General features: G+C 41.0%; 1 protein-coding gene and 2 long non-coding RNA genes across 10 annotated transcripts; 1 reads left to right on the top strand and 2 right to left on the bottom strand.

Moving 5' to 3' along the window:
- Positions 1-6,506: 6,506 nt before the first annotated feature.
- LOC146712416 (uncharacterized) lies at positions 6,507-9,397 on the bottom strand. Its single transcript, XM_085442712.1, has 2 exons — positions 9,065-9,397; positions 6,507-8,173 (listed from the first exon to the last, which is right to left on the bottom strand). The coding sequence occupies exons 1-2, from the start codon at positions 9,322-9,324 to the stop codon at positions 7,903-7,905; spliced, it is 531 nt and encodes a 176-aa protein (XP_085298838.1). The 5' UTR covers positions 9,325-9,397; the 3' UTR covers positions 6,507-7,902.
- Positions 9,398-11,628: 2,231 nt separating this feature from the next.
- LOC146712415 (uncharacterized) lies at positions 11,629-14,453 on the top strand. 2 transcript variants are annotated; one of them, XR_014917038.1, is made up of 4 exons: positions 11,629-11,671; positions 12,398-12,555; positions 12,980-13,037; positions 13,961-14,453. It is a non-coding gene; the product is annotated as an uncharacterized LOC146712415 (long non-coding RNA). The 2 variants fall into 2 exon arrangements; XR_014917037.1 differs by lacking the exon at positions 11,629-11,671 and having other exon boundaries at positions 12,279-12,555.
- Positions 14,454-16,477: 2,024 nt separating this feature from the next.
- Positions 16,478-21,183, bottom strand: LOC146712414 (uncharacterized). Of its 7 annotated transcripts, none has more exons than XR_014917030.1 (7): positions 21,017-21,183; positions 19,025-19,204; positions 18,434-18,926; positions 17,788-17,949; positions 17,429-17,535; positions 17,208-17,323; positions 16,478-17,062 (listed from the first exon to the last, which is right to left on the bottom strand). It is a non-coding gene; the product is annotated as an uncharacterized LOC146712414 (long non-coding RNA). The 7 variants fall into 7 exon arrangements; XR_014917034.1 differs by having other exon boundaries at positions 18,434-18,898; XR_014917029.1 differs by having other exon boundaries at positions 18,434-19,204.
- Positions 21,184-24,330: the final 3,147 nt, after the last annotated feature.

The raw sequence follows: 24,330 nt of genomic DNA, 5'->3' as shown, positions 1-24,330 counted from the left end.
AATATTTTTCCTTCAGATGTTTATAAGGGTTCTCAAAATACCTCCACAAGTCCAACAATTGTTAACATATTAGTGTTGTTATCTTTAAGAGAATCTGAACTTATTCTTACTCTTAACATATCAACAGCAGTAACTGAAACCAGTGCTGATTTTCCAACACTGGAAAATAACTCAAAATGTTAGAAATATTCCAGTGTTAGAAAATCAGCACTGCTCAGTATTAGCCATAGTTAATCTTCAAAACTGACTAGGTTACTTTTAAACATATAACACTGTCAAAAGTGTTAATTTAACACTCAACAGTGTTGTATTTAACACTCAGAGGTGTGGACCCATATAGACACTCTAGTGTTAATTTAACACTGGAGATTTTGCTATGTAGTTATACAAGTATAACACACAGTGAAATGTAGCCTGACACGCTCCTCGACATGTGCAAAAATGGGGGGGGTAGAGGAAGAATATTGTATATACATATAGTATATACACTGGGTGAATGTGCAGTAGTAGCAGCAAGCAGGTGAATTCTGTACATTAATATGAATAGACCTCTGACTATTTTAGAGGATAGACAATATAAACATATTTAAAAAGGAATTTGGAATGTACATTGTGCCTTCGTTTAGAGTGTCTGGAAGAGTCCTGTCTCAGTCAATTATAGATGATGTGAGAGGGCGGGTGTGTGTGTGTTTAGGGCCCGGATGGCTTGGGGATAGAAGCTCCTCTTGAGTCTCTCTGTCCTTGCCCGGATGATGCGGAACCTTCTACCAGATTGCAGAAGTTGGAACAGTTTTGTTGCCAGGATGGGACGGGTCCTTCAGTATCTGCGCTTATTTTGGCCAAAACGCCAGAATCTCAGGTTAAACCTCCCAAAATTTCAACAACCACCAAACAGCTAAAACAGTAAATGAGAGCAGGAACAGGGATTCTGCACAAAGACGTAAACACAAAGCGCGGAGCCGCCGACGCATCAGAATCAGTGAGATGTGACTTTCTCACCTGACGGCACGGACACGAGCTGAAAGCCGACAGCTCGCTGATTCTGATGTTTCGGCGGCTCCGCGCTTTGTGTTTACGCCCTTTTTGCGCTGATTCTGAAGCTGCAGGTTTGATCTCTCTCCAAACAATATTGAGTAAACCAGCAGCAAAAGAAGCTCCAAACTACACTTCACATAAACGTCGTCATGAATTCCCTCTGATTGTTTTGCTGCCACCAGGATAAAATCACACTTCATGCACAGCTCTCTCTCTCTCTCTCTCTCTCTGTACTTCTAGAACAGTTTCCTGTTTTCTGCATTATTCGCTTGCTTGTTACGCACAAGTCTACCGTTCTTACAGCCTGTCGGCCGCTGTTTTTTTTCTTTTACTTACTTCTGAAAACAAAGCCTCGTTTCTGCCGTTCAATACTGAACAAATTTAAACTTTTTAAAATGATGCAAAATTGCAAAATGCTCAGCTGTGTCTGTAATCAAACCTCTGCAACTTTGCTCTGCTTCACGTCAGCAGCATCAGGTAATGTTCATATGTTCATTAATGGTTTTCTTTTGTTTTTGATGTACTGCAGAATATTTGTATAAAATCCCAGGCCAGGAAAACCTTCATGTTTTTCTGTTTGATCCTCAGCTACTTTGACACAAAGGCATCTGCTGTGACGCTCACACCTTTGATAAAGTCTCGCAAGTGTCAGATTACTTTTTGTAGATATAAAAATATAGAAATGTACTGATGCATGACCTGAATTATAATATTTCTGACTGTCTGAGGCAAAATTTCCCCGATTCACATTGAATCAAATTGAATGGAATCGTGGATCGAATAGATTCTAGACATGAGTGACGATGCCAGCCCTAATATGCATGTTTTAATAAAAGAGATAATGTTGGTGTTTCAGTCATGTAGTAACTGTTAGCTTTAACTGTACAAGGCTTGTTAGACATAATGAAACACATCGTGCAGATTTCTGGATGTTAGACTATAATTTTTATAATGATTATTAATCTTGAGTCTAAAAAGTCAGTCAAGTATATCCAGGATATCTTTCTGTTAACTGGATTCACTGACACTAACACTGGGACCAGGATAAGCGGTCGCATGGAGCTGGTTTTCAGCTGGTTACCAGCTGACAATCTTATGATTTAATTAATTTCATTAAGTTATTTAATTTTTCTAATTTTTCCTCCACATTTCCCCTGAAATGAAGGGATTGTGTTGAACATGCTTTAGTTCCTCACATTTTTCTGCATCTCTTTGTTCAACCCCCTGAATTAAAGCTGAACGTCTGCACTTCAAACACATCTGAGTTGTTTCATTTAAAATTGATTTTAGTGTATGTACAGAACCAAAATCAGAAACTAAGTTCTCTCTGTCCAGATATTTATGGACCTAACTGTATAATCTATACAGCACGTAAAAAATGCTGTAAATAAAGAAGTCTGTGAAAATGTGGCGCTTCCAGGTCAATTTAAACTGAAGTGATATAATCTTCTCCCCACAGTTTGAGTTTGTATTGTCTCAGCTGCAGACAGACTATGATATTAATATTATTAGTTATTAATATTATTAGTTATAAAGGACACCTTCCTGCCTTTAGTCTTATTCATGATGATTATTAGTCGTCTTCTAATGTCCACAAGTCTGTATGATGTGTTTCATAGTTTCTAACAAGCCTTTTAAACTTAAGTTACTGCATTGCTGAAACACCAACATCTGCTTATTGAACAAAACAAAAACAACCAAAAGACCACACATCTGATTTCATTTTTATTTTAATAGACTTCCAAAGATTATACCAGATAACTGGCCTCAGAATATAATTGAATAAACATGTTTAAAAACGATAACCTAATCCTGTCTTGACAGGCTGAGCTCTTCAGTATCCACCAACAGCATCGTCATGCTGAGTCAGACGTTTCTGCTCCTGCTGGAAATACTCTTCCTCTTTCCACATTGTACCAAATGATTTTAAATGTTAGTTTCAATTTAAAATTAAAGATTAAAAAAGTGTAACACATGATGCAAATGTAAACAAAAGCCCCTCTGCAGTATCAAGTCTGCATGGCACAGTGACACACTTTAGGTGATCTCCATCCTTGGGAAAAGTGCTGTCAGCTATTTCCCAGTCACCTGGCGTCTGTGCTGTTCACAGAATCACAATTCCATCGCTGAACTTCTGCACCGTCGATTAGAGCTTGGCACGCTCCCTTCATCCTTCTGCTTCTGTTCCAACGCCGCTGAAGAATTAGGGCAGAGCACATCGTACACCCTAGTTGTCTTCCTCGTCGTCAACGTTGAATCTCTTTCACTCCTTCTGGTTGTTTGCTGTTCAAAGTCTCCTCTCGACGATCTTCTGGAAGCTCAGTAGCACAGCTCACTGTGGGATGTCTGCTGTGCTGAAGGTGATCTCTGCTCCTCTATGATCCTCCTGAAGCCTCTCTCCAGGCCTCAGCTTCCATCTTGTGGATGATCTCCTTCAGTCACTCCTTCTCAGGGCACGTCACAACATCTGCAAGTTAAAATATTGACACTCCTCTTTTGCCACACGGCTCTCGCCATGTGTCAACTCCACACAATGAGACACGCACAAGAATGTTACACATTGTCTCTGAAAAATTCTCCAGGGTTTCTCTTGGAGCAGCTCCACTCCAAACCTGTAACCCTGTGTCAAAGAAACATTAGTCAGTGGTTAAATGTTAAGATTGTTCAACTCCCAGCTCCACCAGGAGCCTGTATCCTTGCCTGTAGACAAAACCCTGTAAGTTAAAACAAACTTCACATTTGCAAACAACTGTAGCTCATAAGAGTAATAAAGTATTCAGCATCACAGAGACAAGTATCATTGCAGGTTTATTCTAAATCATTAAACTCCTGCTTTTGTGCCATAATTTGCTCCAAATCATCGATCATCTCAACTTCATCCCACATTGTAATCAGTGACTTTCCTTAAGTTCGTCACTCACTTGTTTCATCACTATGAGCTCAATAGTGGTCAGATAATGAGCCCATTTTAACTATTCTATAACCCTGCACATCTGCTCAGTTGTCACTTGTCTGTCTGTGCTGAATCCTTTACAAGCACATTAGAGAAACATTAGCAGTAGCATCCTAGGTCAGGCCTGGGTCACCAGACTCCAGAGGTGCTGTAAAAGGTCATAAAGTTAACACTCTGCTGTAAAAGCACAGTATGTCTCTCACACTGTATTCACATCTCCACTGTAATATTCACATTCCTCAACAACACAGTGTAATTTCATCACCAACATACAGCCTGTCAACACAGTTTCCTTCACACAAAAACTCAGTAATCCTGTGGTAGAAAAACATTATTAAGTTGTGTCCTGCTGTAAATCACATGATCAAATCACATGATTAACCCTCTGCTGTAGAGAAGTAATGTAAATGTTAGCGCTGCGCAGGTGTGTACACACTTTCTCACAGTGACGTCTGCATTGTGAGTAATACAGGATCATGAATAACACACTGCTGGTAAATTCACAGACACACAGAAAAATTACAGCTAAAAGCTTAAATTTGCAGAGTTCACACAGTCATGTGACCCAAAGTTTCCTCCTCTGGTCTCCTCCTGCTCCTGCAACAAAAGACACACAGAGATACATCCACCCCTTTGTCACATCTGGGTGGGGGTTAACCTTTGCATAGTGGTGTTAAGTCAGTCAACTCTTGTCAGCTTTCAGCAGTCCAGTCAGTTCCCCATTTTTTTCACTCATTTTTTATTCATTTATTCATTCAGTGCTGATAGTGGAATCTATCGTCGCATTTCGTTTCCACCCTCAGCAATATGACGCCATTTCAAAAAAAGAAAAAGAATTTCGACTGGATCACCGCTGAATCCTTTCAGACAGGGACTCGCTTCCTAATCGTCCCAATAAGTGGCTTTCTCCTGAGCCCATTTTAATTTTGGAGAAACTCACTTTGCAACCGTTCCCAACAACATGTTGTGTAGTTCTTCCTGTTCAAATGTTCAGATGTGCTTTAAATGACAGAGATTTAGCAACAAACTTTCAGTGCACTGTGAAAGTAACAGAATAAAAAGGAAAAAAGAAAGAAAGGCCTTGTTAAGTCATGACACGTGTTCTTCATCCCAGGAGGGGAAATCATACCAAACCTAACTGGCAGGTTCAACTTTGCAACAAAAGACAAATCATCAGCCAGATTAATCTCAAACATTCATCCACTCAGCCACACACCTCACACCACACAACATAACCCTGTTGTCTCATCACATAACGACTTTCTTCTCATGTAACCAAATGTGTGCCATGTTAAAACTTCTTCACACATCAGAAACTCAACAATCAGCTCACTCATTCAAGACCCCTCATCAGCGTCCTGTTTTCTCCTCTATGATGCAACCATCTGTCCTCCAAAATAATATTCGTCCACTAGTCTATGTGTCACTTTCATCTTACTAGTGACTTGGACAAGATGACAAACAGAATCTCATGCTTCATGAGTCAAATTGTTGTCGTGTTGAACAGATTCATGTACTGATCGTCTCCAGAATGTTAGAAGAGCTTCAATGGATCATTAGAAACAACTTACAGCTGCACAGTTGTGTCAAACCAATCTTTGTGTCATTGTGGGATTTTTGTGTTTCTACATGTGACACATGTCTAAAACATGCACACAATTTGAACACAAAACAGGGACATTTGTTACCACAGCCAGATGCTGAGAGCCATTTACTTGTAGTCCTGTGTCTATATATATGTACCATTAGATGTTATTGGAATGAAATGATTGTCAGCTTTGATAGTTTCATGTATGTATGACGGTGAAAAAGCCGTCGGCCTCTGGAAGGAAACAGAAGACATTTCAGAGGCTGCAGCAGATTTCTTTGATTTGGGGCCTTTTTCAGCTTTATTGGTGTTACGGCCCTAGCTGGGCCTCTTGATACAGCCCTTGTGTGGGTGTGGTGCTTTTCTCCGCCTCCTCCTCTCTTACGGTGTGTTCACACCGAACGCGATGGACGCGAATAGAGCGTCAGGTTTACATGTAAAGTCAATGGAAAGGCGCGATGACGCGCGATTGCGGGTCCCGCGAAAATTCGGAAGCAGATTTGCGTCGCGAAAACGCCAAAACGCGTGAAACGCGCGTCAGTGTAGCGCGTCTGGCGCGTTTGACTCGCGAATAAAACCACGCGCGTGAGTTTTTGTGTTGCATTTTGTGCATGCGCGCGTTTCGCGTCTACCGCTCGAGTTGGAAAAATCTGAACTCCAGCGTCAAATCGCGCCGCGACAACCAATCAGGAGCCTGGTGACGTGGCTGTTACCTAGGTCAAAGGGGCAGATCCAGCCAAAGCCTTTCATACTTCAATGGAGGGGAAGGCTAATCAATGCGGTAGCAAACAACTCGGAGCTGTACAACACCAGCTGCTTTCAGTACCGAGACAGGAATAAAAAGGACCGAGCTTGGAGGAAGATATGTGAAGAGATCGGGCAACCTGGTAAGTTCATTCATTTCTCTTTTGAAAGTTTTCACTGACCCGGGAAGCCGCACAAAAGCTAGCAAGCCACCGCTATTTTCCCACTGACGTACAAATACCGTTCTGCTTTTATGCATGTTGTCATTTAGGAATATATTTTATTGTTTATTAATAAACAGCACACAGTGGTCCCGCTGTTCATCCGTCACTGCTTTGCTTTTTCGCTGATTTTTTATTGCACAGTACAGCATTGCATTCTGCAGCCTGATTGACAAATCTCCTGCGCTTGCCAAATTTATCACGTTTGGTTTTGATAACCATCGCGTCCAATAGAAAAAACAGCACAAAAACACCCATAACTATGAGCCTCATTCGGAAATAGACACCTGCACCGTGAGGGAAAAAGGCGCACGAAAGTGGCGGGCAGATGAAGACAAACCGCGGCATAATAATACTTTTACGTTTTGCAATCTACAAAGGTTTGCACTTTGAGAATCAATTGTGAGAACTGTGACCAGGGGCTAGTTATTCTGAGAACCCCTGCAATAAATGAGGGACCACTGTCTACTCTACGATTATTATATCCAACCTGTTAACATTTAATACTGTATTGATAGAACCAACTGATTCTGCAGCAGAGCATCCCCAGTCCCTGAGCTCCTGCTGCTGCACCCACAGATATGTACAGCAAGCACTGATACCTTTTTAGTCGGTGGGATTCCCTTGTGATCACCTTTACTAAATATCTACAACCAATCTGATTATATCCTGTTATTGTTTTTGTTTTTTTTTCAATGTTGAAATTAAAATCTAGTAGCAGCCTTCTCATTTCTTTGTGTTTTGTGCTGTTTTACAGGCCCACAGAGGAGGACGGCTCCGAGGCAGATGAGGGACGGGTCCCAGGACGGTCCATCGGCGGTGGAGCTGGCCATCCTGGAGTCCCTGAAGAGGCCACACCAGTCTCCAATGGAGCATTTCCTCCTCAGCCTTGTTCCTGCTCTGGAGAGCAGCTGGTCCTTTTTATTCCTGTCTCTCTGTAAATTCTTATATTTTATATATTTATGTTTAATGTTTTTCTGTTTGAGACTTTTAATATTATTTCAAATAAATGTTTATAATGACTAATGTCTCAGTTCTACTACACAGCAAATGTTGGCACACGACTTGACACATGTAGAATTTATTTCATATTATACTAATGACAAAATATACTGATACAGTGGGATGCAGAAGTTTGGGCAACCTTGTTAATAGACATTATTTTCCTGTATAAATCGTTGGTTGTTACAATAAAAAATGTCAGTTAAATATCATACAGGAGACACACACAGTGATATTTGAGAAGTGAAAAGAAGTTTACTGGATTTACAGAAAGTGTGCAATAATTGTTTAAACAAAATCAAGCAGGTGCATCAATTTGGGCACCACAAAAAAGAAATGAAATGAATATTTAGTGTATATCAATGTGTGTGTCTCCTATATGATATATGGGGTGCCTTTGTCTGGACGTGCTTCCCATCCAGAGCTGCACAGCACAGAGGGAAGTTCCAGCGCTCCTGGAATCCCTCTGTGATGGACCGCCAGTCTCCAGGTGAAGGCACAGCCATGAAGTCGTCCACTAGACAGTCCCAGATGGACGTCGCTGCCTGGGGGGTGATCTGGCTCACCGTGGACACACCGACTCTGAAACTGAACGCGATGGTCCTGAAGGAGTCCCCGGTGACAAGGAACCTGGACAAGATTGTTCAAAATCAGTATTATGTGTACTGCAGTTACAAAATACATTATTCAAATTCCAAAATACTTTTGTGATGTCAGATATAAATCACAAAACTTAAATCTTACATAAAACATTTTGTAATTATAAGGATAATTACAAAATGTATATTAGATAATATCTAAAACAGTTGTGTTTTGTTTTAACTTTAACATATCATAATTTGATTGGTAGCAACTTTCACAACTACAGTGAGCCAATCACTCATAATTCCTAAACATGTCAATCAGGTAGGAATGAAGTAAGACATTAATAGAAATAAAGAGTTGTATGTTGACATGTAGCCCTTTCCTTGCTTAAATCATTAATATTTTTGAAAAATTAATCTGTGATAAGACATAGCTTATCAAGATAGAACCATGTAACTAGAGATGAACCAAACTGTTCACAGTTTTATCTAACTCTGTTTTAATAAAGGCTGGTGACCCCTGCTATAGAGTCTGACAGCTGCAGGGATTATATACAAATATTCAACTATCCCAGAATTAAACCAGGTCTAAATAAAAAGGAGTGAGTATCACTACAAAGGTTAACTCAGTGGTCCTAATGCTACAGTTTGATATCAGCAAACACCGAGCGCATACATTGATGTGACACCACAGCCATGCTATCATTCAAACACTGATAACAGCATAAATCGAATTAAATCGGGACTTGATGAGACCTTCTGAGTATCACTAGAAATATTATAAAGAGTCGTCTCTGTACCACAGTTTGCTTTCAGTAAACACCGACAGCATTCACTGTTAGCATAGCACATCCATGTTAGCAGTGTATAACTGGATGGATTAGCATATTAGCACAGATATCAATAAAGGACTACCGTATTAAATAGTTTTACTAACCTCAGGCAGACGGACAGGCGCTCTGCAGGTGGGATTGAACGTCTGTAGTTGGTGTCTAGGCGGGCAATGCTGGGACCGACGAGGGAAAGCAGGTCCTCAAACTGGCCGACGGTGATAGCGCTGGAATCGGCCGTCATCCAGGCGCAGCTCCTGGAGCAAGTGGTGAAACTCACCAAACTGCTCATGCCTCTGGAGGACCTGATGGACCCAGGTACGGCGAGGACGTCTTTTACGCTGCTGCTCTGCTCTCCACAGTACATAGAGAAGGGAGACTCTCTCTTCAAGCGCTAGCTCGACAGCTGCCATCTTGCAAAGATATCGGTCTGGCACAACTTCCTCCCACATCCCTCCCACATTTCCGGTTCACGCGCGTTAAAATATGATATTTTGGGGCGCGATGGATTTTTCTTGGACACGTGTAGAGGTGCGAATGTGCACACGTCAAATTTTGTTTGGGGCTTTTTTTTCGCGTCCATCGCGTTCGGTGTGAACACACCGTTAGATACAAAAGGTCACATCAGTCAGCAGAGGGAACAGTGATCACACAGCAATGTAAGAATAGAAACATAACAGTGAATCTGGACATGTATACAGATGGAAGCAAACAAACAGGATGTAACACTACATTAAAGCCACAAATGGGAAGAAAACAAAGCCAAAGGAAAATATATTTGATCTCAGGAATCCAAATCAGATGCTTTAGAGCAGGGGTCGGCAACCCTGGGCACGCGTGTCACAGCTGGCACGTGAAGGGTTAACTGATGGCACGACCATAGCTGGACTGGCCATCAGGCATACTGATGGTGATTTTTCGTTTTTATGGACCGATGATGTTTTTTAAATGTTTTTGTAACGGTATAAACGATGGAAGGTGGTGGATTGGCCGGATGCTGGTCGATGTGTAAAAATAACTCAGTTGTTTGGTGGTGGCTTTGGCGGAGCTTCCACAGAGGCAGCAGGTGGATGAGGGAAAGGGGAGGCAGGAGGAGCAGAGACCCGAGGCGGCCGCCGGTCCGAGTGTCAGGTGAACTGAACTTCAGGTAAGAAGTTATGACCTGCAGTCTGTCTGGGTCAGATATAAACCAAGTTTAGGTGGAGTTTATTTTCATTGTGCTGACTTTTTACAGTCAGTTACAATAACTCGTACTGCTACTAGCTAGCATGACGGAGTTTCTATACAGCTGGGTGGGTGCTGTGATGTTACTGATAGTGAACTTTACAGTGGCTTTCAAAAGTATTCGGCCCCTTGAACTTTCCCACATTTTGTCACATTACAGCCACAAACATGAATCAATGTTATTGGAATTCCACGTGAAAGACCAACACAAAGTGGTGAACACGTGAGAAGTGGAACGAAAATCATTCATTCAAAGAAATCAGACATGATTCCAAACATTTTTTACAAATAAATAACTGCAAAGTGGGGTGTGCGTAATTATTCTGTCATGGAAAAACACACTGCCATCAACTTCTGCTTTGTTTTTGTCAAAATTACTGTAATATAATCACTGTACCTTTATATACATGTGACTTGTATTAATGCTGCTGCCCTCTTGTGGCTAAAGTGTAATTATGTTATTGTTATTAGGGAAACATTTGAGAGTAACATGAAAAATGAGTCAGCACTTTGGCTTTAGCTTAAGAAATCCTCATTTTTATATAATCAGTTATAGTTGCATGTATTCATTATCATAATTTAACCTTTAATATTGATGTCTTACATTTATTTTGATTAAACTTGCAATAATTTTATGGTTGTATTAAATAAATGAATGAATGAATGAATTAACTATTTCAGTAATTAATTAAAAAAATGTACATAATCAATTAAAGAAATATATTAATAATTAATTAGCCATTAATTTCATTAAAAACAATTCATTATTTATTTATGTACAATTCTAATTAGTTAATTACATATTTAATCAATTATTGGTTTTTTTCTATTTTAATTATTTTACTAACACATTTAATGAATTATTTAATGATGTATTTATTTAATTCATGTTGCTACTCCTGTCCCTGCATCGCTGTTCATAAGTACATTTTATTTGTCAGCTTCAACCATCAAAGTCAGGGGGCGGGGTTAATGCTGACCAAGTCAAAACCATTGCTTTGGTCTGGTGGGCGTTATTTTAGTGGGCTTTTCTGCCACGGCCTGCGTGGCAGACTATGATGAGGGGAAGAAGGACCCAAATGCCAACACGTTTTCACTCCCAACTCGTCAAATGTGTGACGCATGGTCAGGCTCCCTCTGCTTCACTTATCGACGCGCGGGGAACATATGCTTAATAGTTTAACTAGATTTCATTTGTCAGTGTGGGACTGCTGAGTCACCTGAAGAACTCATTCATTCTCCACATGATGTTCATTTACAGAAATGTTTCACAGGAACTGATTTCTCCCAGAGGGTGAACTAGTGTGTTTCCATAGATTACCTCTGTATGAATGTACTTCTTAAATGAAGGCAAGTGTTTGTCCTTTTTTGTTCCTCAGGTACAGTACGTGATATCAAGGGCAGGCAGTCATCACTGGGGGACGACAAGAAGCAGACGTACTTCCAAGAGGGAGCTGCAGTGAGGACACAGCAGGTCACTGAGGTCAGAGGTCAGAATCTGAAACAGCTCAGGTTTATATTTTAGGGGTTATAAAAAAATCAAAATGTATTTATAAAGAAACCTTTAAATAATAGTCATAATTATGATTATTATAAGAAATATCAAACATTTAAGTGGATTTTCTGTTACACATATCGTGTTAGCCCTGCAATAAACTGGCAGCCTGTCTTTGTCCTGTATCAGCTGGGATAGGCTTCATCCTCCTGCAACCCTGAATTGGATACATTGTATTCCAATTATGTAATCTGATCATTTACAAACTCAAGGTATCTAATCAAAATGTAAGTAATAATTATAAAATGGGAAAGCAGAAATAAGTGTGACATGAATGTAAATGTGTGAGCTGACATAGAGGACAGCTACATGCAGTCTGAAAAACCTTTGTTGTCAAGTTTGCAGGTATATCAGCACGAGACATTCTTACATAGAAGAGACTGTTAAAGTCTCTAACTCAGTGAAGCATTATTGGTCCCGTCTGTTTGGATAAATATAGTAAGTTGATGTATGTCCATTTATTGACACATTTCTTAAGTGCTTATCCAGTTCAGGATCACAGTGGAGCTGCAGCTGGATATGTTCACTAAATGAACCTTACAAAAGTTAACAATAAACCTGCATCCATGTACGTTGTTGTCCACAGGATGAGAAAATCAAACTGGAAGACTGTGGAACATGTTAATAAATGTTTGTGTGTTTATGCCTGTGTCTTTCACAGGAGGCGCTGGAAGGTTTCCCTAATAGTTCCTGGTGAATCAAAGCAGAACCATAAAGGTTGCTGGACTGCATGATGGCCTTACCCCTGAGCAGCCATCCTGTTAAAGGAGGAACCAGTTAGAAGCTGTTTTCAAAGTAGCTGAGCAGATTTCATCTCAAGTAAGCGATTAACTGTTTGTTCGTCTGTTCTGCCACTTAAAGAGCATTTAAGGACGTCTTTGAGTGTCCAGTTGAATTAATTCTACTGGCTCTCATGGTCATTTGTTATTATAGACATATTTTTCATGTTCATCCAGCTATTTAGTAAATTCTATCTATTTAGTAATATCTGTCAGTTATAAACTGTAATATAAATATAAAAATATCTAAATATCTCCTGTCCTTTATGTTTTAATGATGTAAGTCTGTTATCGTGTTACATTAGCATTCCTCACATATCAATGAGATGCTGTACAGTACAATCCTACTGACACAGCAGAGGGATAACGACGGCTATTCAACATCGTTACACGACACATTCGAGCTGCATGATGCAGACAAAGTGACTAAATCATCTTTTTGTGGTTTATTGTCTTCAAACCAGCAGACAAAGCCGATTGCAGAAGATGTCAGAGAAGAACTTCAGGCCGTGGACTGAAAAGGTATTTTTTTCTTGTTATCAAAGACATTTGGAGTGGCAGCTTCTACAACTGGTTGTGCTAAAGTAAAGCTTACAGTCTAAGAAATCACAGTGTTGATGTTCAGCACAAAGAGAAAAGCTCACTTGTTTGAATTTATTTACAATCATAGTTTTATAAATTCTGACTGTAAACAGCGTTTACAGCTTTGATATTGTTTGACACTCGATATCAGGTGATAGGGTTTAATTTAAAGGATTCTGTGTCCCAATGAGCCATTTACACTGACCAGTGCTTCACTTTAACTGTAACACATTTAGATTCAACAAAGAAATAACTGAATGTAAAAATGGCAGCCCTCAGGCAGGTTTATAGAGATACATGCATGCATTATGAAATTTATGTATCCCAGATAATTGTTATTCATCTAGTCATGGCAGACCCACCTCTTCCTCCCAAGTTAACTGCAACCCAAAAGAACTAGTGGGGCTATTTACACACTCACAGCCAGTGTGGGGTAAAAAGAGCCACCAAAAAGCTGTCAGCCACAGATGTGCTAGAAGAGTTAGAAACTCTACTTATGGGGAAACTTTCTAAGTCTAACAGAGGACAGGTACTCCTGCCCAAATAACATGATATAACCCCACATACAGCCCAGCCATAAAGTGAACCAAGTCATTTAGTTAAAGACAGCATGGGACCAAATGCATGTAACCAGCCTGCACCAACCTGGCATTTCTTCCTCCTGAATTAAATGAATGGATGAAAGTTAAATGACTACAAACCTCAAGCCACTAGTTCCCACACTGGAGCTCCCTGACACTGTGTGCTAACCGTATTTAGCTTGTATCAACAGTTGTAACAGGCTAAGCCACCTGAGAGACTGCATTGAATGATTGTTCCTGTCTTAATGGTTTCAGCTCAGATGTTCTGCTTTTTCCTTTCAGTAGATCAAAGCAGCTCGTGCTCCTTCTGCTTCCAATTTAGAAGAAGAAGAAGAAGACGAAGGCGAAGGCTTCAGCGAAGTGGCGTTCATGGTCTCAGTGAACAGTCACGGTCACACACTGCATGTGGTTTTAAAAGCAACATGTCTGTTCACCACAACAATGGAGATGTGTAATATTAGTGCAGCTACGGTTTGTTCTTGAACATCAGTTCTGTTTTCTACTTTGATCACTTAGACCAAAAAAGTGTTGTTTTCAGATTCTTTCTTTTACATCTATAAAGCACCTGTTCATTTTTTATTACAATTAGTTTCACATGAATGTTAGTTTTTCCTTTATGATCTTTTAATGCTTACACTACACTGTACACGTCTACATTAGAGACATTTCTGTTTCCTGTTTCTGTTGACTCAGAGTTGTGAAATGTTCTTTTATTTGATGCACAATATGAAGTTCATAATTTTCTTACAAATAAAACTCTAATGACAAACATGAACAGCTGTGCTTATTTCTGAGACATGAGTTTTTGAATGTGTTCATATTTAGACAGTGTGCATCTGTATGCTGAAACTGTGATGGTGAACCTGAGGTGATGGTCAACAGAAGGCAAATATATATCAATATAAAACAATATTGAAGTAATGTCTTTACCCTCTGCAGCGTGTGGACGCTGTGCACGCAATCACCTTATTCACTGTAGTAAACGTGCACCGCTAGCTCACGTGACTGACTGTCTCCATGGTTACATCGTATATTATTAGCTATGCAAACAGCTTCCAAAGATACCGCCATAGCTCTCTGCAGCTGTAACACTTTCACACTTTGCAAATCATTTCATGTTTTTGATAGTTATGAAGACAGAATATGTTTTTAAGGTCATGCTAGGCGGTTGCTATGGTGGTTGCTGTGGACTTGGGTGGACCGCGTCCGACTCCTGTTATTAGCTGTCCGCCGCAGGAAGGCTGCGTTCCATTTACAAGTAGTGACAGTCTGCCGCAACTCGAACTCAAACCCCGCTTTGTTCTGTAATTATAGGCCTTTTATAGCCGTTCATGACACGCACACACACACATAAAGCACTTTGCCTCACCATGAGAATGCAACTTTACCTAACCTAACCTTAAAGTATCTGATATAGGATAGAAAAATGAAGCAACCAGAGATTTAATGATGAAGACTCTGGGTTCTGTAGTTCACGTTTTACAGTCCTGAATGACTCTTTGCATATGATTTATTGAAGAGGAGTTTAGAATGCACTTTACATTTAGACTGTTGCTGTTTCATTTTTTACATTGTTGCCGTGTTATGTCATGAATAAGGTTCACCTGCTGGGGTTTGATGGATCAGCTGGACAATACAGTCAAAGACAGACTTCATTCATCATATGCAAGAATCCTAGTTGGATTTTTGTTGTCACTCATGTTTTTGAACCAAATATTGAAAACAGTTCTGACAGACTGGATACCTGGTCAGGGTGTACGTTACCTTGTACTCAAGCATCCCAGGACAGAGCCCTGCCCCACCATGAGCCTGGGTGGATACGTGGTTATAATATAAAAGGACCGATACTGAATATGAATATTTCATGAAAATTGAATTATAATACAAATTAGTAATAAGGGTTTCTCTGCGCCCTTATCTACCCCATACTCAGCTGCGGGCAGAGAGGGTGACAGGAGAGGATGGCACTGAAGAGAAGATGCTCGGTTTCTGGAGTCTCCTGGTCCTGTCAGTATTAGTAGGATGCATCTGCTGTGTCTTCTCGTGGATGCTCACCTACCTTGACTCGTTCCAGCCTGGTATGGATTTCCCAACACTGCGGACAGTGGCCCACGTCAGAGACGTTTAATATTGATTACATATGTCTGAATTGCTAACCCTAACCCTAGCTCAACAGACCACAATGCCCTGGACTGTCAGTATTATTACATGCTGTGAACATAAGTAGCTTTGATCACAGTTTATGTTGTAAAAGAGAAGGAATATTGAAAGAAAGATCAACATTGTGATATTATTTCTTCCAAACTGACCAGAAACATGCTTGTCAGACTCTCACAGCAAAGGATCAGACTCACTGTGCATGACGGCTCAGGCCAATGATGTCTGTTAGAGTGTCAGTTGTTTAGTGCTTCTGTACAGTTAGGGTCACGTCTCTATTTCAGAATAATTAATATGCGGAAAACACTAAAAGTTGATTGTCTTCCAATATTCTAGCATAATTAAAAACCTTGACTTTGTAAGTACATATTATTAGTCCTAATGCCAGTATGATTCTTCATAACTCCTGCTCCTGAACTTTAACATTTACCTGATGAAAGATCATTTACAGTGGCACTCTGTCAGGATCATTCTGACTGTAAGATCACTGTATTAATCTGAATCCTTCTGAAATGTGCTGTGAATGAATGCTGATGCAACTCACTGTGGGAAAGCTGTTAATAAAAATGAATCTGTGACACATGCAACACATTCACAGAGGAAGAGGACACAAAGGGAGGACACGCAGAGGCTGTGTTGAAGTCAGAAATCCAAATCTTTAGTCAAAAACAGGCGGCGGTTACAAACAGGAAGACAAGCAGTCCATCAAACAGTCTACAGGGTCAAACATACAGAGAATTCAAACAGCAGTAAAAAATAACGACACTGAAAAACTTAAAGCAATGTGTGACGCAATAAAAGGAAGCAGCGCAGTATATTCACTGAATTATCATCAATTACAAAAGAGAAAAATGACGATTTCTAAGGATTATTTTCTTAAATGCAGTTAGAGTGTGGCTGGTAAAGATGGAAACATACAGAATGTAAACTGTGTGAGTTTGTGAACTTTGTTAGAAACAAATGAGGAAAAAAAACAAAACAGACAAAACACAGAAAGAGGCTCTCAGTATTCATTCATAATTAGAAAGAAACATTCTGGTCGTGGATTTTTACAGTCTTAGTTCCGCTCGCTGTCATCATTATAATCATCATGATCAATGGCGAGGTCCTGAGGTGGGCGGGGCTGTCTCTGGTGATGTCACCATGAAGGAACAGCATCTGGCACGTGTTGGCGAAACATCCCAGTACACTGCTGTAGTCTCCTCTCCAGCTGTTTGACATGTGACACTTGAACATTAAGGGGAAGAAGAAGAAGAAAGAGTGTTAGGTCAGGTGACCACATGGTTTCTAAAGTAACTGACAGGAAGTAACCAGGCCGTTAGAAATGGATGGCATGTGTTTAGAGTTACTGGAGTTGGGTAACTGTACTTACCAAAAGCAGAAGCACACAGATGAAGGATCAGATGCTGAATGTTGCAGGAACATGCTCGTGTGTGGTGGTCATTCAGTGCTGCAGGTCAGACAGTCCAAGACTGATATGCTGCCCATCTGAGAGTTTGAAAACACACATGCAAAGATTTATTTTGTATTACAGTCAAAGTTGGATGTTCATTTTTGTCCTTTAAAAATGTTTGTGTATTTGAAAGCACTAACATTTAAGGATGACTTGGATCGTCTCCTTTAAAGGGGAGACACGTGTATCCACTGATCTACGTCACTTTACCTGGATGATGACTCCTCCCCCTCACTCAGAAACACTCCTAATATAACCAAGCAAATAAATAATATTGAAGATTTACTTACATCATTACAAAAACAGCAAAAACATCTGCCTTTGATTCTATTTCTCCATTCCTGCTGAACATCAGGCAACAAATATCTCAATAAATCACAGTAAAATGTAAAGCACATGTTTTCTCTGCTTTGTCTAACCTCTGCAGAGCCTCTGTCAAGAAAAACATATCTGTAAGCATAAAACAAATATACATTTCATAACACGTCACTGGACAAACCTCGGTCAGTTGATTTCCTCTGTGCAGTGCAGACGAGCATCAGTCAGCGAGTCACGGTGGTGAGATGGACTGGTGTCCTTTGTGACTCTGCTGGTTCTTCTGAGGAAACACCACCGTCTCTCCACACCGTCACCATCTGTGAGCACAAACTGCTGCTCTGCTCTGCCAGCATGTAGGAATCACATATCACACACAGGGGTGAAGAAACATCAGAGCTCAACTTTGGATACTTTAGATCTAAACAGATCAAAGTAGCTCTTAGTTTCAACAATCAGTGAGCAGACAAACAATGATACCAAACTGATTCTGTATGAATACAATATGGTATTTTCAATACAGCTGTCAAATTAACTTATTAAAACTAATACAGATATATGTATGTATATTTTTTTGATAAATTAGTTTGCTAAATTATAAGAATATATATATTTTTGTTCATTTAACAATTGCAACTGAAAGAAATTAAATATTGAACAAAAATATATTGTCACATTCTGAGCATGCTCAGCACGCTGACAGACTTGAAGTTGCTACAGATTTTAAGAAGTGATAATTATAGGGAAGAAACTTCTCTTTTTCATCCGTTTAATCAAACATTTGATGCCTCAGCTGTCTCAGTCTATAGCGTTCTGCAACTACAACTAACCTGAGGCTTGGATTTGGCTGCAGGTGCCCCTGTATATCCTTCTCAGCAGCACACATGTGGGTACCATTTAATCACACTTCTTCCTGAGCTTTGCTTCATCACAAGACCAAAGGTGGCATCCCGTGTCACAGTCTTATCATCATCCAGAAGAAACATTTGAAGAAACATCATGGAGAAGAAACATTTACGCACCTCCTGGTTTTGTTTTCTGATCCTGCGAAAAGACTGAGGACAACAAAGCCCAGAGAACACGAGATACACAACATCCAACATTCAGACTCAACAGCCTCCATAAATGAAGAGCACCAGGTTGGTTCAGTTATAGTAGATATAAGCATACTTCACATTACTGGGTATGAATAATAATGAGGAGGCAAACGTTGAAGATGCAGAGCATGATGTCCCATCATCAGACTGTAAACAAACATCCACCAGGCTTCTTTGTTGCCAAAATTGATGATTCTCCTATCAGGGATCAGTAGAGTGTATTAACCTGTGGTATAAGCAGCAGTCACTGAAATATTACTGTTTCAGATAAGAAATCTAGCACATAAAAGCCAGGGTGGGAGGGATCTCTGCAAACTGACTTACCTCTGCAAGCGTGAAGCTCAACAAAAATCTGACTCTCCAGTCACAGACAAACAAAACCTCCAGCTGGGAGATAGAAAACGCTGTCTGGGTCCTGCTGGATGTTGCTGGTCAGAGTCCCACATTAGCAGAGTGCTTCTTGGTCCCACTGACCCATGTGGACAGCGACTGTGGAGAACTGTTCTGGAAAACAGAGAAGAGAATTAAAATAACAAAAAGCCAAACAGGATTTCCACAAAGACTCTCTTGGAATCAGCAATCAAAAAATCACTGGTTCATATTAAATATGAACAGGTTCCTTAAATGTACGCAGTTCAGATCTGATTTCATTTCCTTCACACAGCACATTCGTCCAGGCTGACAGGTAAACATAGAATTAATCTCAGGTAACATGACTCATAGTAGAGATTCAGTAAGAAAGATTGCAGGCTCTAATATTATTACCACACAATCCAAGGACACAACAACGGCTCAGATTTGTAGAACTATTTAAACAAATGTCTTCTGAATATTCAATTCAGGTTCACAGTGGGAGGGTGGGGGGTGTCGTGGAATTTTTAAAATAAAGTCTGCAAAGAGCTGTGATCAAGCTTTTTATTACTGCGCCAACACACATCAAACATCACAGTTCAGTCATGTCAGCGCTGCCACAGAAGTGGTGCTCCTCCTCCTTTATGCATTCCAAGGAAGAGGGAGGAAGTTACAAACTGATCCTACCACACTTCACGTGTCTCGCTATGAAACCTAACGCATCAATGGTTGTGCTGTTTTGTGCCCTTGGCCTTATCAGCACCTGTAAAGGGAGTTGTTTTCTCAAACTGCTGACGCTGAAGTAAGTTCATCTAGTTTTAGAAACTTTCACTGAACAGTTTATCACAACTAAGCATATGCATAAGCACTTAAACACTTTAAATGAGAATAACAGAACATTTCTATTACAGAGGCTAGAGCCTGTCCCAGTAGTCATAGGTAGAGCACACCTGGACAGGTCACCAGTCTGTCAGAGGACTAACACAGAGACAGACATCAGAGTAACAAATCTATTTAAAATTAATGTAAGTTTGCTGCAGCTGTATGTATGAACATGTGTTTCTGTGCTCACAGTCCACATCTCAGGAACCTGCAGTTCACTTTTAGTCTACTTTAAACAGACCTCACAAAAGGCTGATGTGGCTGGATCAGTAGTCTGATTTAAGTACGATACCTTTGGCCAGGGATTAATCTGGTGCATCGCTTCACTGCAGTCTTACGTATTTTCCCCACACCTGAATAAAAAATACTGATATATACAAATAACAGCTTCAGCTGATGCAGCCTGACTCAATCCTAAATGTTCAGCACACAGAGACACAGAGGTGCTGTTTAAAGTTTAGTGTTAACTTGAGTCACTGATCATTTGCAGTATTACAGAGTCTGGCAGTCTTTGCATGATGTCCACGTCACTGTAAGTTTCTAGCTGACTCTCAGGTGTGACAGGTGTGGCAGCAGGAAAGAGTAATAATAACCTGCATCCTGAGGTTTGTCATGCAGGATTAAAGGAGCCAGGCTTTGTTCACACAGCTGGGATTGTATTTTACACTGACCCTGGGTCAGTATAAGTATCATACAGTTTAAACGAAGCACTGAAACTTGCACATATTTATCATAGATGCACTGAAGCTAATCGAGATATTTGCTGTCAGTCTGTGGCTGCGATTAAACACTTTACTGGAAACTTTATTAACCAGTAACTTCATCAGTCATGACAGAAGCTAATATTTCTGTGCTAACATCGTTTAAACAGTAACAGCTTTACTCCAATATAAGCTAACGTTTACACCGTAACTTTAAGCTAGCACCATAAAGATGGTAAAACACGTAATAATATCTACAAATGCATCTTAAAGCTGTTATATTAGCACTCGGTGTATTACTAACATAACCACATTAACATTACTGACACTCGCTGACTTTTAATAGTCATTCTATAAATGCTGTCCGTTTAAACGGTCTTACCTGTACACACTGCATATCCACCGGATTCCAGCCAGAGTGGATTCTGGAGTCTTCCCACGCTCCTGTTAGTGATCCTCCATCTGGATGGATGAGAACAACCTTCTGAACAATCTAGCAGGAGATGGCCCATATCTATGGGACTGATTTGTGCTGATAACGCCCATTGTATGGACTGATAACAGCAGGCAGATGGACAGGCGCTCTGCAGGTGGGATTGAGCGCCTGTAATTGGTGTCTAGGCGGGCAATTCTGGGACCGACGCGGGACAGCAGGTCCTCAAACTGGCCGAGTGAATGACGGTGATAGCGCTGGAATCGGCCGTCATCCAGGCGCAGCTCCTGGAGCAAGTGGTGAAACTCACCAAACTGCTCATGCCTCTGGAGGACCTGATGGACCCAGGTACGGCGAGGACGTCTTTTACGCTGCTGCTCTGCTCTCCACAGTACATAGAGAAGGGAGACTCTCTCTTCAAGCGCTAGCTCGACAGCTGCCATCTTGCAAAGATATCGGTCTGGCACAACTTCCTCCCACATCCCTCCCACATTTCCGGTTCACGCGCGTTAAAATATGATATTTTGGGGCGCGATGGATTTTTCTTGGACACGCGTTGAGACGCGAATGTACACGCGTCAAATTAGGGGCGTTTGGGGCGTTTTATTCGCGTCCACCGTTACTCCTACCCCCTCTCTCTCTCTCACTCTCCTCTCTCCCCAGGACACAGCTGCTTCTGATTAGCCTCGTTTGCCACCTGGGCCCAGTCAGCAATCACCTCTCTGAGGTCATATAAACTGGGGATGAGCTGTGAACAGGGTGTGGGGTGTTCTCTGGTTGGTGTGTGTGTGTGTGTGTGTGTGTGTGTGTGTGTGTGTGTGTGTGTGTGTGTGTGTGTGTGTGTGTGTGTGTGTGTGCGTGCGCGCGTGCGTGTGCGTGTGCGTGTGTGCGTGCGTGTGTGCGTGCGTGCGTGCGTGCGTGCGTGCGTGCGTGCGTGTGGTTGGCCTGCTCGAAGTGTGTGGGGTTGTGCAAACAGCATAGCTGCTTTACATGAGTAGGGTGGGCTTGTGGGCCCCTGGAAGTGCCTCCTCGTGGTGTGGAGTCTTTGTTTGGTTGTTGTGTTCTTTGTTGTTGCAACCATTTTTCTCTTTTTCCGAGTGTTATTGGTAAAACGGCGTTGTCGGCTCTTTATGGTAAGATGATTTATAATAAAGACTATTTTATTTACTAAAAACACTGGTCTGTTTTCCGTTCATTCTGTTCTGGACTCATTTGTTACTGGTCCCCTCACTCGCATGCCTAGACCCTTTCGGGGGGAACGTAACAATTGGACAGAGCAGTGAAGATAAGTGACAGCAAAGCAGAGGGAGAGAGAAAGGGGGCGTGGCCCGGGTCAGAATCAAAGCCAGGCCAGCTGCTCTCCACCTCGTGGCACATGGTCACCTGCTCATCCTAGTGAGCTCCACCAGCAGCCCTTTCACACACTTTACACTGTCAAACACTGTGTGTGGACCTCAGCTAACAACAGGCTACATTTAAGTCTGGACTACATGCTTTTATATTGAGGAGATTTTTCACTGTTTTTATTCCATCAGCAGCTCAACATCATGAGCAGCTTTGACATAAAGACATCAAACTCAAGCTGACTTTAAACTACTTTTAATACAGGGGCTCAAAAACAACAACATCTTTATTATATATCAGGGCCCTATTTCAGGAAGCCGGTTTAGAAAACTCAGAGTTAAAAATGATACACGGGGTTGAGTAACCCCGAACTGTCCAACTCGGAATATTCGGTTTCAGAAAGGCTGATAACAATTAGTTCAATCAACGCGGAGTTGCTTTAACCCCAAATTAAGCGCGCGCACGAGGATACATAAAGCCCTGATTAGTGGAGCGCAGATTAAGCGAGTCACCATGGAGACGGAGGGAAAGAAGGCGCGGTCAATGTATCTTACAGCGCTTGAGGCCGAAATTCTGATGGCAGTATATGCAGATAACATGCAAATTTTGCGGAAAAAAAGTAACACAGCCTCAGCTGCAAAAGAAAGGGAGCATGCATGGCAAAACATAGCCGACAGAGTCAATGCGTGAGTGTTAATTTAAACATTGATCTAGGGATTTCCCACCCATTTAACACGTTATTTTATTTTATTATATTTTATTTTATTTTTTATTTCATACATTTTATTTTGTGATGTGATTTGAGCGCAGGTGCAACCCAACAGGCCCCAAACGTTCCTGGCAGCAAGTAAAAATGAAATATAAAAATATAGTCCAAACAGGTAAGGTGTAATTGTATTATGAGCCATAGTGCTTGGTCTGTTTGTCCGATGTAAATCAATTGCAGTTAGAGGCTACATTAATTTTCTTTCTGTAAGCACTTATTGAAATTATCTGAGCACATTACAAGTACATATTTGCTTAGTCTGTATGCTCATATGCGACCCGTTATAGCCACTAGAAAAAAAGTGGAGGCCCGAAAAACAGGTGGGGGTCCTCCACCACCACCACCACTCACAGAGGCTGAGCAGTTGGCTTCCACATTTGTGATAATGTTGGCAGCATCACATATGATCTTCACAGTGCAGAGAACACAAATTAGCATCCATTACTATAATGAAATTTGTTAGTTTGAAATGCTACAGGGAACTATGTACCTGTACATTAATGCTGTGGAAAGACTTCCTGTTCACATAGTCTCCTTCATTTACTGAAGGAGCAATGATTGGAATGTGAGTGCCATCTCTACAGCCAATCACGCCTGGGAACCGTGGGAATAAATGTAACATTTAAGTAGTAGTCCAAGTATCACCACATCATGAATTAAGTTTCGTTCATCCTGATACCTGCAATTTTGTGGAATCCCTCTTTGATAAATCTTGTGGGTCTATGACCGGGGAACACCACAGACGAGTACAGGAGACGTTTCAGTGCAACTGTAACATTCCTGACTGCCCGACAGACGGTAGCCTTGGAAACGTGCTCAGCGTCACCAATATTATACAGAAAGCTCCCGTTTGCAAAAAACCGAAGTGCAATACAAATAATATGTACAGAACTGAGAGGATGTCCGCGATGTGTCACATGAGCAATATTAGTCCTGAGGATGTTATTCAAATAAATTATAGATTGTGCTGAAAAACGGTAACGTTCACACAGGAAATCATCAGGAAATGATAAAATGTCCAAACGCGCTCTGATCACTCTCTCCCGGCGGAGAGCTCTGCAGAGAATTTGGGCTTCAACATCTACTGGCTCTTCAAGGAAGGGACACGCCATGTCTGACACTTCCTACAGTCAGGTTTCCGACAAAGAGGCGG

This window comes from Copadichromis virginalis, linkage group LG3 (assembly GCF_057382275.1).
Source record: "Copadichromis virginalis isolate Kocher_CV1m ecotype Utaka linkage group LG3, C_Virginalis_male_GT1.1, whole genome shotgun sequence".
Taxonomy (NCBI): Eukaryota; Metazoa; Chordata; class Actinopteri; order Cichliformes; family Cichlidae; genus Copadichromis; species Copadichromis virginalis.
This window is presented reverse-complemented; position numbering and strand designations above follow the sequence as displayed.

Coding starts and splice junctions, on each gene's coding strand:
- LOC146712416 (XM_085442712.1), bottom strand. CDS start 9,324: ATGTACTGTGGAGAGCAGAGCAGCAGCGTAAAAGACGTCCTCGCCGTA. Junction 8,174..9,064: donor CGCCTGTCCGTCTGCCTGAG/GTTAGTAAAACT, acceptor AATCTTGTCCAG/GTTCCTTGTCACCGGGGACT.